The sequence below is a fragment of the Rhea pennata genome, chromosome 9, assembly GCF_028389875.1.
Source record: "Rhea pennata isolate bPtePen1 chromosome 9, bPtePen1.pri, whole genome shotgun sequence".
Taxonomy (NCBI): domain Eukaryota; kingdom Metazoa; phylum Chordata; class Aves; order Rheiformes; family Rheidae; genus Rhea; species Rhea pennata.
This window is the reverse complement of record NC_084671.1, coordinates 9,000,675-9,015,480: the sequence shown is the minus strand read 5'-3', so window position 1 is coordinate 9,015,480 and position 14,806 is coordinate 9,000,675. Positions and strand designations below refer to the sequence as shown.

At 39.2% G+C, this 14,806-nt stretch overlaps 1 protein-coding gene across 1 annotated transcript in view; it reads right to left on the bottom strand.

Annotated features, from left to right (window-relative positions):
* USP13 (ubiquitin specific peptidase 13) overlaps positions 1 to 14,806 on the bottom strand; it is a 54,550-nt gene that overhangs the window by 19,847 nt on the left and 19,897 nt on the right. The window contains exons 4-10 of the mRNA XM_062582505.1: positions 11,230 to 11,351; positions 10,506 to 10,648; positions 10,132 to 10,316; positions 5,582 to 5,676; positions 3,819 to 4,006; positions 3,156 to 3,227; positions 2,769 to 2,862 (exon numbers count right to left, since the gene is read on the bottom strand). Coding sequence (XP_062438489.1) covers positions 2,769 to 2,862; positions 3,156 to 3,227; positions 3,819 to 4,006; positions 5,582 to 5,676; positions 10,132 to 10,316; positions 10,506 to 10,648; positions 11,230 to 11,351 — 899 coding nt within the window. The remainder of the gene's footprint in view (positions 1 to 2,768; positions 2,863 to 3,155; positions 3,228 to 3,818; positions 4,007 to 5,581; positions 5,677 to 10,131; positions 10,317 to 10,505; positions 10,649 to 11,229; positions 11,352 to 14,806) is intronic.

The window sequence follows — 14,806 nt, the reverse complement described above, 5'->3', positions numbered from 1 at the left end:
ATAGACTGTGCTGGACCACTGCAGATCTCACATGAATGCTTTTACAGGCAACAGCTCCCCCAAACTTTGGATGAAATCCAAAGAACCAGAGAGCTGGAGAACGTCTTTGCACATAGGAGGGGAAAAAAAAAAAAAAAAAAAAAAAAGAATAAAACTACCTGGATGGTAAAATATAATCTATATGTATATCAGCATTATGGTGGAAAAAATTCCTAATTTTGCAAGTCCAGAGTGAAGGAGGCAAAAAATATCTATACTTGATTTTTTCTAAATAAATCTTCAATACAGTAAGAATGAAAGCAGTAAAAGCTGTTTCAAATCCTTACACACATTACTTACTGCTTGATAAGGAAGTCATCTGATGCATGTAACTACTACTTTATTAAATTGATATTATGGATAATACAAGATGCTAGTGTAGATGGCTTCTGCTAACTATCTGGAAGAGATTTATACTACCTGTCATTAAAAAGTTCTCAACACTCTGTTACATGTTACTAGTAGTCACTGCTGGGGTAAACATTAAGATGTAGTTTTATTTTAAGGGTTCATTTTCCTGAGCTTCCAGTATATTATCCCTCACTGATATCCTGTATGTGTTTAATAAAGCAGGCCAGTCATTATACGTAATTTAATGTGAGGAGTCTGTTGAAAGGTATCCCACCATTCCTTAGCAACAGTGACTCGCTGACGGTTTTAAACTTTACTTAAAGGAAACATGAGCAGAGTTCCTCAGTTTCTCCAGAACAATGAATAGCTACGGTAAAAAGCAGTTGCTCAAGAGACATGGGGCTTCCATCTGTGTACCAGACCATCTTTGTCCAAAATCGCCCTGGTATTCTAATTTTAGAAGGAAAAACCTCTGTATCAATAACTGATGAAGGTAGAGTAAAATATTTCTGTAGAAACTATTACCATGTTTCTGTGATAGAAGCATGTAAAACTACTGTCTCTAAAAATATAACCTGGTATCAGAGATACTTTTTCCACGAAGGAAAGCTCTTTTCTACATACAATATTTTCAGTAGTGGTTATTAGCTGACCTTTCCTTTCTAAAAATTTCATCTTTGGAATCTTTGATTTGGCTTCACATGCTGCCTGGGGTCACAGTACCAGAGGTCAGTGGGGACACAGATACAATCTAGGGTCTATTTTCCCAGCATCCCTGTAAACAAAATGTTTTGAGGTAGATAGTTTGCATAGTAAAACAACCCTAAAATCAATTATTTCCTCTAGTTACTGGGACAGTGTTATCCATCTAATGTTTTGCTTAAATGCCTCACTGGATGAAAAACAAAGGCAAATTCAAAAGCAGCAGACTTTAAACAGAGAGAAACCTGAATTAACAATATTCTCACTCTCCAAAGGTGAGGGAAATGTACCACAATTTACAAGTGAGGAAATTCTTCCATCACACCACTAAGCTCCTGACATCCATTCTTCACAGAAGTGAGAAAGAAGAGGTGAAAAGCGAGCAAAAAAATCAGGGAACAAGGCAGGCCCCATGAGCTTTTTTGACACAAATTGATCAGTTTTGTCCTAGCCAAAAATGATCCTTACTGTTAAAATCGAAAGACTGGAAGGCAAAGAGAACATGAATATGCTTTCTGATGACTACAAGTATCTATTGCTGAAGGACAGAAAAAAAATAAAAAACACAGCAGATAAATGAAGATACAGGCCTATGGATGCTACAGTGCCAAACATGCACCCTGATGATTTTTGCAGCATAAGAAAACCAGGCAACTTTCATGCTGCAAAACAGCACAAAAGCAATACTAAGATTACAGAACCAACAATACTGGTGCTTATGAAGCTACATATCAATCATACACTGAGCTATATATCTGTTCTGCTACAAAATTACTGCCAATTACAGCAAAAACAGAAGTACAGTCTATTGGTAGCACTCATTATGACAGAGAAATAAAATCAATTATTACACAAACACGGGGAAAAAAAATTCTTTCTTCCCCTAGTTCCTCTCTTTTGTGTATTGCACCTTAGCTACACAATACTTCCCTCTGTATATCTTTGTTCTGAAACAGTCTATTCTCAGAAAGCTGATTCCAAGGATTTTTTTTTTCCTGTTGTGAATTATTACAAATCAGGAAATACATATTTTTTTCCACCTCCACCCCCACAGGGTGTCCAGCAATTAAGAGTTTCAATTTGTATCCAAAACCACACCTGCTACCATGTTTTCAGGTTAGATCCCACAGGCACAGATTTGCTTCTGCAAGATTTTTGTATCATTAAATAATATTTGAGCCAATCCCCAGTAGATTTAGCTCTGAATGGCACCTCCTTCACAGGCATGAAAAACTCTGGCACCACTAAGTTCTACGTTATATAAAAAGTTTCTCCTGAAGTCAGGTGGAATTTTGTCAGCCACTTCACTAGAGACAGCTGGAGCTCTTTATATTTCTTTTGGGAACTTCAGATTTAGAAGTGTGTTTCTGGATACTCAGGACTCTCTAAACCACATTCTTTTGCCCCACAGAGATCAACATAAGTTATGAGTTCTATGAACTTTTGCACTTATCACTGGAGCAGCAGAATACTTTAATAGCAGAACCAATGGTTGCTTTAATGCTTTGCACAAATAGCCCCTGACTAATATATTCCTGACTAGAATCCTGCACATTCCACCTTGCTAAGCATCTCATGCTCGATCCACCCGCACTCTCCGATGCCCAGCACCTGTTCCCTTTTCTCGGGATATCACTTTTACCTAGTTACCAGGCTGCACAAGCTCATTCAAATACCTTGTGTTCTTCTTTCATCACCTGCTCAATAAGCTCAGATTTCACGGGTGGCTTAGAGTACTGGCCTGAGAGGAGGCCATGTCCCAATTTAGCCCTGTAGGGAAGAGAGGGAAAAGAAAACAAAAAAAAAACAAAAAAACCAACAACAACAACAAAATCAAACACAGAAAAAATAACCCAGAAAATAAGAGAAGATATTATTCCAGAGAAAAAAGAAATTTACTGTTTGACCCTCTGAGAAAACGTTTTATCTGTAATGAATAAGGCAGGGCTTCACACTCCATCCTATGCTATATCTCACTTGCTGAGATTCTCTTTTGCCCTGCCATCGCATTATTTAGATTCTATTTAACTTAACAGATTAAACCATTGAAAAGCGTCACTTACATTTGAGTGTTGAAATCTTGCGTTGGATCAAGAGGGGAGTAGTCAAATATTCTTGGAAGGTTTCCCACATACCTGGACCACAAGAACAAAGCAGAAATGTTCAGATACCACAGTGAGATTTACTCAGGGATTCTCTAATAAATATTGCAGTGATACTTCGGCAAGCTCCCACTATGCTGGCAAGTCAAACTTTTTTGCATGATAGAAACACTCGCTAGAGCTAGATTAAGTCATTGACATGATGCAAACATAGTAAAGAAGCCAGGAAGTAGATATTTAAGATTTACTTATTTGCTTCTAGCCAGAGAAAAAGCAAAAACACTATTATTCATCCAGGATTTAAATTCTATTCCATGATCTGACCTATTCTCTCAGTCTCCACCTCTAAGCATTTCTCTACCTCAAAGAGGATAACTAGGTAACAAACTTACTGTTAGCAGCTTCCATTCCAGTGCATGTTATTTACCATAATTAGGCCTCTAAACATCTTAATGAAAGCTCAGCCTAACAGAACAATACAATCACTGCTTCTAAGTGGCCACTGAACTGACTGAAAGAGACCTGTTTGCAGGAGAGGTAAAAATTAAAATATCATTTTGCTTAGAAAAACAGAAATTGGAGAATGTAGCAGCTGGTAACGAAAGCTGGCTTGGAACTGCTTACGCTCGCTGGAACTCTGGGATGCTGAAAATCGCTTGCATGACAGCATTGAGGTAGCAGCTATTTCCAAGGTTCTTCATGCCAGTGTATCCTGGGCCATACATGGGCTTGAGTTTCATGCCAGCTTCCTGAATTACTTCCCATTCAGAGACTCTTGGTTTGATGTCATTATCTCTTAGCCCATTCTCTGTCTGAAAGCAACAAGAATGTTCTCTTAAAAAAAAAAAAGAAAGAAAGAAAAAGAAAAACACACCTTCAGCCACAATTATTATGATACTATTATCACCAACTTTGTGATCTATATTCTAGAAAAGACCCGTATCAGGGGGGAAAGGGAAGTAGATCCCCCATGTAGGGGAAGAGATCAGGATCAGCTTGCTCCTCCAGAATTGCCCTGTTTGTACAATTAGCTCTTATCTTCAGAGCACTGGGTCTCTGAGTGTTTTCAGTTGTGACCTCAGTCCCAGTTGGGAGTCCCTCTTCTCTCACAGTTGTGAACTCAAACTTCAGCATGAAAAACACTTCATTTTTTCAGGTTTCATATTCCATTCATAATGGCCAGGAATAGCTGTTCCTCCAGAAAATGGTCCCAGCATATAAAACAAATGAAAGCTGCAGATCTAAGAACTCTTCCCTTTATTCACATATGAAAGCCCAAATTTGTGATGCCCCTGTACAGACTGCGAGCTGAAGTGAGTAGGTTTTGATTCTGATTTCATCATAGCTGACATGGTAACACGGTTTTATAAGCTTGCTGAGTAAAACAGATTTTTCATAAGCACCTCTGGCTAAAAGAAATTTTTTATTCATGATATTGGCAAAAAAATGAATATACAAAAAACATTGTTTATCAATACCACAGGGGCTTTTGAAATGCAGTGTAACTCTTCTCTATTATTTTACAGTTTATTGCTAGCTTTCTCCCTAACTTGGGCAATGAAATGGACTAAACCAGGCATGTTCATTTTTAATAGTTTTCATGTTGAGGTTCTCAGGTAGTCATACTGGGCTATGCACTTCTTTGAAAAATAGAAACACACCTGTCTTTATATCCATGTTCCATTCAGATTTCTCTGATCATTTAAACGGAACTGGAATCAGCATCCATTGAGACACAAATTGGTAAAAGGACTTGGCCACTGATACAGACCAGCAACAAGCTGAGCTCTATTTGCAACAAATAGGACCCCATTTGCCCAGGTTCCTCACTGGTGTACCGTATTATAGTCCACACTGCCTTCTAGACTGAGAGAGAGTATGTGTATTTGGGATTTGTAATTTATTTGTTAACAAGATCCACATTTAAATTTATAGCTTGATATAAATAACCTTGTAATCATGTTTTTACATATCCATTACTTTGCTTATTTTTGCTCAAGATCTTTTCTGTTTACATATGCAACAGACTTCCTTCCATGAACTGTATCACTCACTAATTAAATATTTCAGATATTCTTCCCTAATTGAATGAGTTCTCTCATCTTTGAGGAAAAAGGTACATGGTGTATTACCAGTAAAGCATGTAAACTACAGGCTACAAACTCTTTTGGAAAGTAATTGTCAGACTTGGGGTTTAGGATTCGGTTTGTATCAGGCACAGAGAATAAAACATGGACTGGCCATTAGAACTCTTTATAAAACTAAATAACATCAAAACAGTCTCTAGTAATCACACAAATATAAGCTACAGGTATGACCTTTCTGCTGTCCCCACCTCCCCAGCAAGAAGAGTGAACAACAATCTAAATAAAAGATGGATTTCATACCACTTGCATTTGTAGCATATCAATTCCAAAGTGTGCCAAATGTTTTGCTATATGCGGATCTAAAACTGGCTCCTCTTCGTCAAAGGAATAGACATCTACAAAAGCAAAGAAAAGTAGATGACAACTTGCACCAAATGCTATCCCTTATCTGCGATAACCAACGTTGCATTCTCAGTACAAGAGCACCCATACAAAATGTCTTACTCACATTCGCTAGGTTTGTTCAGGATCTGCAGAAAAATGTGTACATACAGACCTGTATAGCTTAGTAAATACCTTAAATTTTCCACACTTCAACTACTCTCCTTAAAAGGAATTACAACCTCGTAGTATTAAAACCTAAGCCTAAGAATATTTTCAATTATTACAGCATATTTCCCCCAAAATAAGTAGGGCAAACAGGGAACAGGGCACGACATTCTCAGACATGTGGCCACTCCACATTTTGAACACGGTAACAAGAAATTCTGAGTTGTTATGGAGCTATCAGATACATGCTGACACATTAAAATTGTTGGTATATGAAGCCAACTGACTACTGCCAATGGTATTTTAATTTCTGTTACAGCTCAAGGAATCCTCTTATGCCCTTTTCCTGTGAAGATACAGGAAGAATTGAGAACGCCTGCACACTCAAATGATAGAACCTTTATTTAGAAATAACCTGGAAGATTGATCTGACTGACAGAGTGAAAAGCTGGTTTGGTGACTGGAGTGTCTTTATTTTATTGAACGGGAGGTCTGGCTTTCAGTTCTACCTCTATCACAGGTCCTTACAGCCTTAGGTATATTCACAAAAAAGATTTACCAGGGATAAGTTCAAACTGAGGAGAGAAGTAATATATCTAGTGATGATGTTTTCCTTAGGAAACCAAGTGTAATAAATCCAACAGAAGGACAAAAAGAGAAGAACTCATTTTCACTGTTAACCAAGCCAGTCCCATCATGAAGCTGAGTCCAGAGCAGCTTTCACCTATTTGAGCAAATAACGATAAAGCTGCAGGCATCATGAATGTTTACAAGTGATAACACGTGCACTAGTAAGACCCGAACAGGCCTTTCATCTTCTCTCCCCTCTTCTTCCATAGCGTATGTCCAAACTTCCCTGCTCTCATTTCCCCTCATACCAAAACCCAGAATCCCCTGCCTCTCTGCCAGTTATCAGTACTTCTCTCAGCCAAGTTCTCTTCATGATCAGTGGAGCATCACATTGTAACCCTGCCCCACACATCTAGTCTTAGCTTGACAGGGAAACTTGAGTCAGGTTATGAAAACTGGGGAGAAGATAACAAGAATTCAGATAAAGGCTGTTCGCAGGACGTCACACCACTTTTGGAAAGTCCTCATTTTGCCCTCTCCTGGCAACCACAGACCTTGGCTATGATTCAACCCATCACCTATACAAGACTAGAAGGCAATCTTTTTTTTTAAGAGTGCTAGTACGAAACCCCATACTGAAATGATAGGCTGAGGGTTAGCCAATGTTCTAAGACTTAATGCAACTTTTAAAGTCTACCAGCCCTATGAAAAACATTCATTCTCCCAAACCAAGGAACAGTGCTCATGCGTCATACTGCCAGCTGCTGATTAGCCATCACTCCCTCTATTAGCAGATGTCCTGGGTGACCTGCCTGGCATGCACGTGGCTATAGCTGCACATCTGCTGGAATTCCATTGTATGGTAGCAAGTGTTTCCAGAAGACACTACAGGTCACCCATAAACAAGAGCTCACAACATTCCTATAGTCTTCTGATGAGGTCACTGCATGGCCAAAAAACCCTGCAAAGTTCCAACACCTATCAGAGCAAGATTATACATCGACTGCTCTTGGATGATTGCCTTTAACATGGAAGCTTGGATTTTATTTTTCCTCAGCTCTGGCATCTGAAGAGAGAGCAGCCATCTGAGACTGCTGACCCAGAGCAGCAGAAATGGAACACAAGACACACATTGATCTTTGCTCAATCCCTGCTCTTGTGTCATATGCTTTAATACATTCATTGTTCATCTGTGTGGGCAACTTAACCTCATGAGAGGAAAAAGAATCCACCTATTCAAAAAAACAAACAAAACAAACAAACAAAAAAACCCCAGCTAATTAAAGCAAGAACATAAGTGCCCCAAAGACAGGTCTGGAGTGCTGTGATGCAGACTCTGGTGGATGCAGAATGTAGACAGGTCAGCAAATGCAAAAAAAAAAAAAAAAAAAAAAAAAACCTGATATCACAGGTGTGGAAAAGGGAAGGAGGAAGAAAGGAACATAAGAAGAAAGAAAACAAGAAAAATCAGAATTAGACACCACTGTACAGTGAAGTATGGAGAATTATTAATATGGTTAAAAAAGAAAAACTACATTGTAAAGCATATAATGCTACCTGTACCTCCTTTTTATTTAGAGTTCAAGATTTATGTCTATTCTGGCTGTATAGACATCACTCCATTCCAATCAAAATAAAAGAAGCAATGGTAAGACTGTCCCTTATGAAACAAGTTCCCAGGATCCCCCAGAGAAGAATCTGACAATTGCCAAGACAACTGGCATTCACAAAGCAACTTGTTCAACTATCTCTTCAATGGGGTCTCCTACCTCCAACCCTTGTTCTATTCTTTAGTCCTCAAACCAGTTTCAGATACGTAATCTTAAAAAAACTTGAACAGAAACCTAGTGAAATTGTCAAGAGAGCTAACAGGGTAGCATGGGTAGCAGTCTGTCATAAAGTATTCAAATTAGAGAAGTATGCAACTTTCCTGACTCTCTTGTGTATCTTGTCTGAGATCCCAGACTGGAAGCTAGAATTTGGTTCAATTTCTGAGCTGGTCCCAGATCTATTTGTTGACAAAAGGCTAAAAAAACGGGGATAATGCTCCCAGAAACCTTTCATAACTTATGCAACAGAGACTTCCCAACAAAAGATCAAGAGTTCTCCTGTCTATGCCTATGCTTGCTCTGTGCATAAGTAGTGTAAGATCGAGTATTACCAGCACCTCTTTCTCCTTACTGGTGTGAAAAAAGAATAAGTCAGCAGAAGGTCAAACATTTATTACTCCTTTACTGTCACCTCTTCACCTCCAGCCCAGGGAAGCAGACGGACTTTGAGTCACATTCAGCCATGGAGCCTCTGAGGCTCATCTGTCATCCAGCCCTATAGAGCAGTTATGATTAGCATTGCAGTATATATCGGAGAGAGTTATTACTGAAAAGGAAGTGAGGAGAGTTGGGGGAAGGGAGTCTTTTCTATAGGGAAACAAAGTTCACGTCATCCAGAACAACAACAAAGGCCTGTGGAGAACAGCTGCTGTCCCCCATTCAGAGGGAAGGATGACAGCCTGTCCTTTGTTATCCCAAAGGCCACCTAAGACAGGAAGCAGCTGCTAGGTGGGAGGCAGAAGGGGAACAGCCATAGGAAACAAGTACTGCTGCTATAGATGCCAAAAATCCCATCAAAACAAACACTGCAGAACATTCTTTCTATTTTCTGGATGAGTTTAAAGTCTGTAAGTGGATAAATCCTAATTATCTCCAATATTTGAGAGATTCAGACAGAAAACATCCAAAACCAGGGTCACACAAGGAAGCAATATTTATTCTGAGACAGAAGAAAATAGATTTTGCTCTGTGATTCTGAAGCACAGCTTGGTGAATCTGAATACAGTATCTTTTCCCTGAGACTCACTAACATTTAAAAGATGAAAAATCCTCACTGATGTGTATGTAAAAAAGAGGCTGCTCCAAACAGCTCTTTTTCATCCATATGGTCACAATCACTAGAAAACAAATATAGTTGTGGTATCTGTGGTATCTCCTTTTTATTACTCCTTAGAGTTGAAGAAAAGAATCTCTTTGCTTATGACTTTTTCAGCTCATGTTTATGCTCTGCCTAATTCTCACACACCATAATCCTCTCCACAGGAACACTGTAGCATGTCACACTCAGCATATGCAAACAAGGACACTTCTATAGCTTTTTCCCTCTCAGAATCTCCAGACTTTTTACAAATGAGCATCACAGCAGCCCCATTCATTAAACTGAAGAAAATGTTACTGAACCAACAAGGAAAAACGGCATGGTTTCCATAACCAAAAAAAAAAAAAAAAAAAAAAAAAAGACACAGATATACTGATACTACTGGAGTTTTCTGCCTGTTACTCTGCTGTTACTTCTGTTACATAAGACTGAACCATTTGCTCTAATCTGCATAGCAAATATAGCAGAATTGAGAAATATTGTTTCTCAAGTCTCTAATGTTTCTAACCACCACCATTCTACCCAATCTATTACGAATCTACCATTAGACAAAACCAAAAAAAATCTGTATCATATATAAAAAAAGGATGAGGGGAGTACATAAAAAACATAAGGGCTTTGGTTTTCTCCAAATTGTGTGTGTTCCTCCCCTCCCCAGGATTCACAAACTCATGGAGTTTCCTTTCCATATCAAACTCTCAAACATTTACATTGGAGGCACAAAAATGGACTTACTAATAGATACACATTGATAGTGTCAGGTACAAAAAATACACCATTTCAGAACCCGCCAAGCAGCTGACCTGCTCCGTCAGGAGTGATGGTTCCCAACTTGACTGCCAGGGGATACCCCATCTCCTTGTAGTGTTCCAGTGCATGACCATTACCCCCACTGCCATCAAAGAACCACTTCCCACACAGCACCGAACCATCTGTCAGGTTTAGCCACAGATTTTCCCGCAGGTCACATTTTGAGCACTTCCAACCACTGCAAGAGAAAATAAGGGGAAAAAAAAGTAACAAGCAAGGTGTGAACCGGTCCTGCATTCCCAAATCATTACAGCATGTCAAACTAAACACACACCCAGCCAGCAGGCATGTAAGAAAATCGTTGGCTGAGTTGTTGGCTTTAATTCTTTTATTCTGGACTGCGTTGGAGAGCCTACAATGAACAAACCTGGGGGGAATTCTAACACCATTGTCTAACTGTACGAGTGTTTTGGCATGTTTAGATGCTTGTAGCTCTTCTTCCCAGGAGTCAGGGTCCTGCTTCCTGTAGGGTGATTTTGCGCTGAGGAGTGCATCACAAGCTATCGTCACCTGGAAAACAAAAGTATATTAAACTCCAAATCTAATACAATTCAGTGACTGGTCAGAAGCTGGCACCCAGTCCACTTGCTAAGCACATAGAATCATAGAATCGGTAAGGTTGGAAGGGACCTCTAGAGATCATCTAGTCCAACCCTCAAATGAGTGGCCTGTACAGGGATCGAACCTACAAACTTGGCATTATTACCACCACACTCTAACCAACTGAGCTAAACCTAACCCCATACCTAACTTGATATCACTAGAACTATCTATATGCTTAAATACGCAAGTATTCTGCTAGGTTGCAGTTATTACCATTATTATTATAGCAGGAGAATAACTACAACAAAACATGCTGTGTGAGTTTCCCTGGGACAAGCTGGCATCACAATAAAAGTAGCAACAAAGGACATAAAAGAAAACCCAAGAAATAAAGACAAAACTGACTTTAAAAAATGCTGGTCTATTATAGCTGGTAAGGAGAGGCCCTTATGTAAAAACAAGCACAACACACAAGAAAACAAATGACAATCCAGATAAAAATGGAAGTGAGAGACAATTACTATTATCAGTTTCACATATTCACTGACCAGAGCTGGTAACTCTTCTATGTTTGGTAATGAAATTTCATAGTGATCAGGAAATATAACAAGCTTTGCTTCATCTTCATATTCAAAGTCATCACTGCTTAGATCACCATTTGTCTCTAGATCTGGAAAACAAGATGGGAAACATTAGGAGATGGTCCCAAGATCAAAGTTCCTGAACTGTGCAGCAGTAGAACTACGAAGTATTGCCTGGCTGACAATCTGCCATCTGGATGCTGACACTGTCAGTAATTTTTTTCTGGACATAAGTGTTTGTGAAATTCTGACCCAGGCTAAAATGTGACCATTTCTGCCAGGAGATGTGCCAAGGACCAAAACTATCTTCTTAAACTAAACATTATCCACAAATGCATTTGGTGTGGCCCTCTCTAAGCACAAGAACTGTTGCACTTTGAGCAGCATCTAACAAAACTCTCCTGATTCTGGACTAAATCAAGATGCAAGACTGTTGTGCTTTCCACCCAGGATCTTGAATCACTTTACAATTTGGAGACAAGGTCACACTAGCTATGCCTGAATTGCAGAGAAAGGATAGTGCACTTCCCTTTTGGCTTCCCACACTGTCCAGATCACAGATATGGCTGAAATATGCTTGGGCTCCCATGCAGCTTGTACCTCTGGCCTTTCCTCTCATGAAGTTGGCTGTGGCCACACATGTCACCCATAGCCTCAAGCAGTTAGAGCAGGTACAGTTATACCAACGTTATACCAATCTTGCCAACTCCACTCTGTAACCAGGATAACTATATCTGTTATTACAATATGAACTAGTAAAACTTTCCTTTGAAGATCAGACTTAGTGTCTGTGAGTACTCTTATTCCAGTGCAAGGATGGTTTTCTTACTTAAATACAAGCTTTACTCAAGCAATATTAACTAAAATGGAGAACACTCTTGTCCAGCAAAAAATCCACCCAGAAAGAGGCCAGGAAGGTATACAAATAAACCATATGGTGAGTGTTTACATCTCAGGCTTTATCAAAAACATAATTATCCCATACGGATAAGATCGAGGTAATTAAAATCTTGGTCAGTTCCTCCCAGGACAACAGAAGTAGTTAAAACCAAACATGAAAATGCTGTACGAGACATATTTCACAGGATTCAGCCACAAGGAGAGACATGACAAGGATGGGAACATCTGGAAAAGGAGGAACTAGCATATTCCTATATACTAGACAGTCACTGGTAGAAGAAAGTTTGACCAAAAAAGAAAATGAATTCACAATAGCTAAAGCTGCTATATACTACATGCTATATACTTAATAAGTGATTCAATACTAAACAAGCATTGGCAGCAACCACTGCACCCATGGAATGCTTGGAACCTCAAATCTATATTCTGGAGTGAAGATGACAGTGGCCCCATTCAGGAAACTAAGCATTTTATTTATTCACGGAACAGTAACAGTATGAAGAGCCTAAGTGATAAAATAACTATATTAAAATCAAAAAAAAAAAAAAAATTAACTTGGCCTGAAAAGAGCACTTCTTGAGAGGTACACTGAGACCAGTTTCCATTCAGTTCTTGACCTTGCTGCACTACCAGCCACTCCTGAGGGGTGACAACACCCACCATCACTGGCTTTTGGTGTTATGACCTCTTGCTCAACAGCGACTGACCAAATGTCCTTCCCATCAGCTGAGTACAGACACCAAGGCAACACTTTTTGTTTATACTGAAAGAATGGCATTTATAAAGAAGAACAACTAACTCATTACTAATTCTCTGAATAACATTTTTTTCCATAAAGATCCTTTCCCTTACTGCAGCATAATACAAATAACCATCAACCTCACTTTATTTCAGACTTTTCACAATTTGTATTACCATCTTGTGGTTTGAAACAGGAGAGAATCTCAACAGATGCAGTTCTTCATACCTGCATCTGAAAGCTCGTGTGTGCTTTCAAGCTGCTGACACATACAGCAATACATCATATAGAGGTTTCACACAGTGCCCAGAAATTTGATGGTGGCCAGCACAGCAAATCTGAAAATACTGACTATCATCTAAACATGACAGAGGTTTCATTTTGTGCAGGTTCCTCAAATAGGATAAAAACTCGGCGTATATCCAGACAGGTTTAAAGGCAGCAAATGCCTCTTCCAGGGCTTGCAGTCACACACTTTGCTCAGCCACCAGAGGGAACCTGAGGACAGCTCACATCAGTCATTATTTGTAGACATGCATAAGACTTGCTGGTATTTTTATTTCTTTATAATATTGGCATCACAAGTTTTTAGTATTTTTTCAATCAACTATATAAATGCAGTAACAATACTGTTACCTAGGTTTGAGATTCAGACACAACTTCATCTCATCTCACAAGATGAGTGACTTAATCGCTGCCGACCTGACCTAGGTTTGAACCAGCAATCCAGAGATGAAGGACTGGGTATCCTATTAGCACGCATCCTCTGCCATTTAAGGACATCACACACTTGGGAGCATCCAGCCTTCTGTGTGCAGACGGAAGAGGAGGAGTGCTCCTTTTTACCTCCTCAGGCTTCATACCATTCAGATTATTAGAAAAGTAAAAAAATAATACCCTGTCAGCATAGCCATTCTGGATGCCTGACATGACAATATGGCAGCATCACAGTTCATATTTTAAAAAAAGATACGCACAGCATTTTAACAGTTTCAGAAAAAAAACATGAGGATTTAACTGGCAATTCTAATTTTAAAAGCAACCATGCAAAGTTGGTACGTTTCTACTCCATACATCTCCTCCCTCTGAATCAGAATTACAAAAGCAACCAATGTGTTTTGGCAATTATCACTCTGAATACTCTTAAAAAAAAAAAAAAAAAAAAGAGAGAGTTCAAATCTAGTATATAAGATTAGAAGGGACTTCTAAGGTCACTGACTGAAATCTCTTCATACATCAGACAACCACATAAACTAATCCCTTTTGCAGACTGTCAGACAGACCTCTTAACGATGTCAAGTTGAAAACCCTAAAAATCCTAAAACTACTCATTCTTTCAAACCTTGGCCTCTATGTGCTGAGAGCTGCTAAGTTTAGCAAGAAGTTCCACCTGCATTCTTTTCGCTGAATGTCTGCAAGGGCCAACATAGCCAAGAAAGCATGAGCTTAGATATAATGAATACAAACAGATAACTTCAACATTAGAAGGCAATGGAGTCCACACTAAGTGAGGCAGGGGTTCACCCCAAAGCCATTGTCATTGTTGCCTGCATGTTGTCTGCAAACCATATGTTGTTTGCTGAGAGTTTCAAATTTGGATTTTAAAACTAGAGCAGAGTTTGACAGAGGAACAAGAGTAACTATGAAAAAGATGGGCAGGGGAACATTTACTTTAACTTGCAAAACAAAAATGAGATTAAGAACAACTATAGCACAAGTAACACTGAACACGATGAAGCTTCACTATGCTTCACAGATGGCTGTTTCTTGGACAAAAACGGCCTTCCAAGATGCCAAGGCACTGTGTGTAAAGGAATCGCTGGGCAATAAGGGGTTTACTTTAGTTCTAAGACCTCAGACTGCTGCAGTACAACCAATCAGTTTGCAATCTTTTTAAAGAGCTGA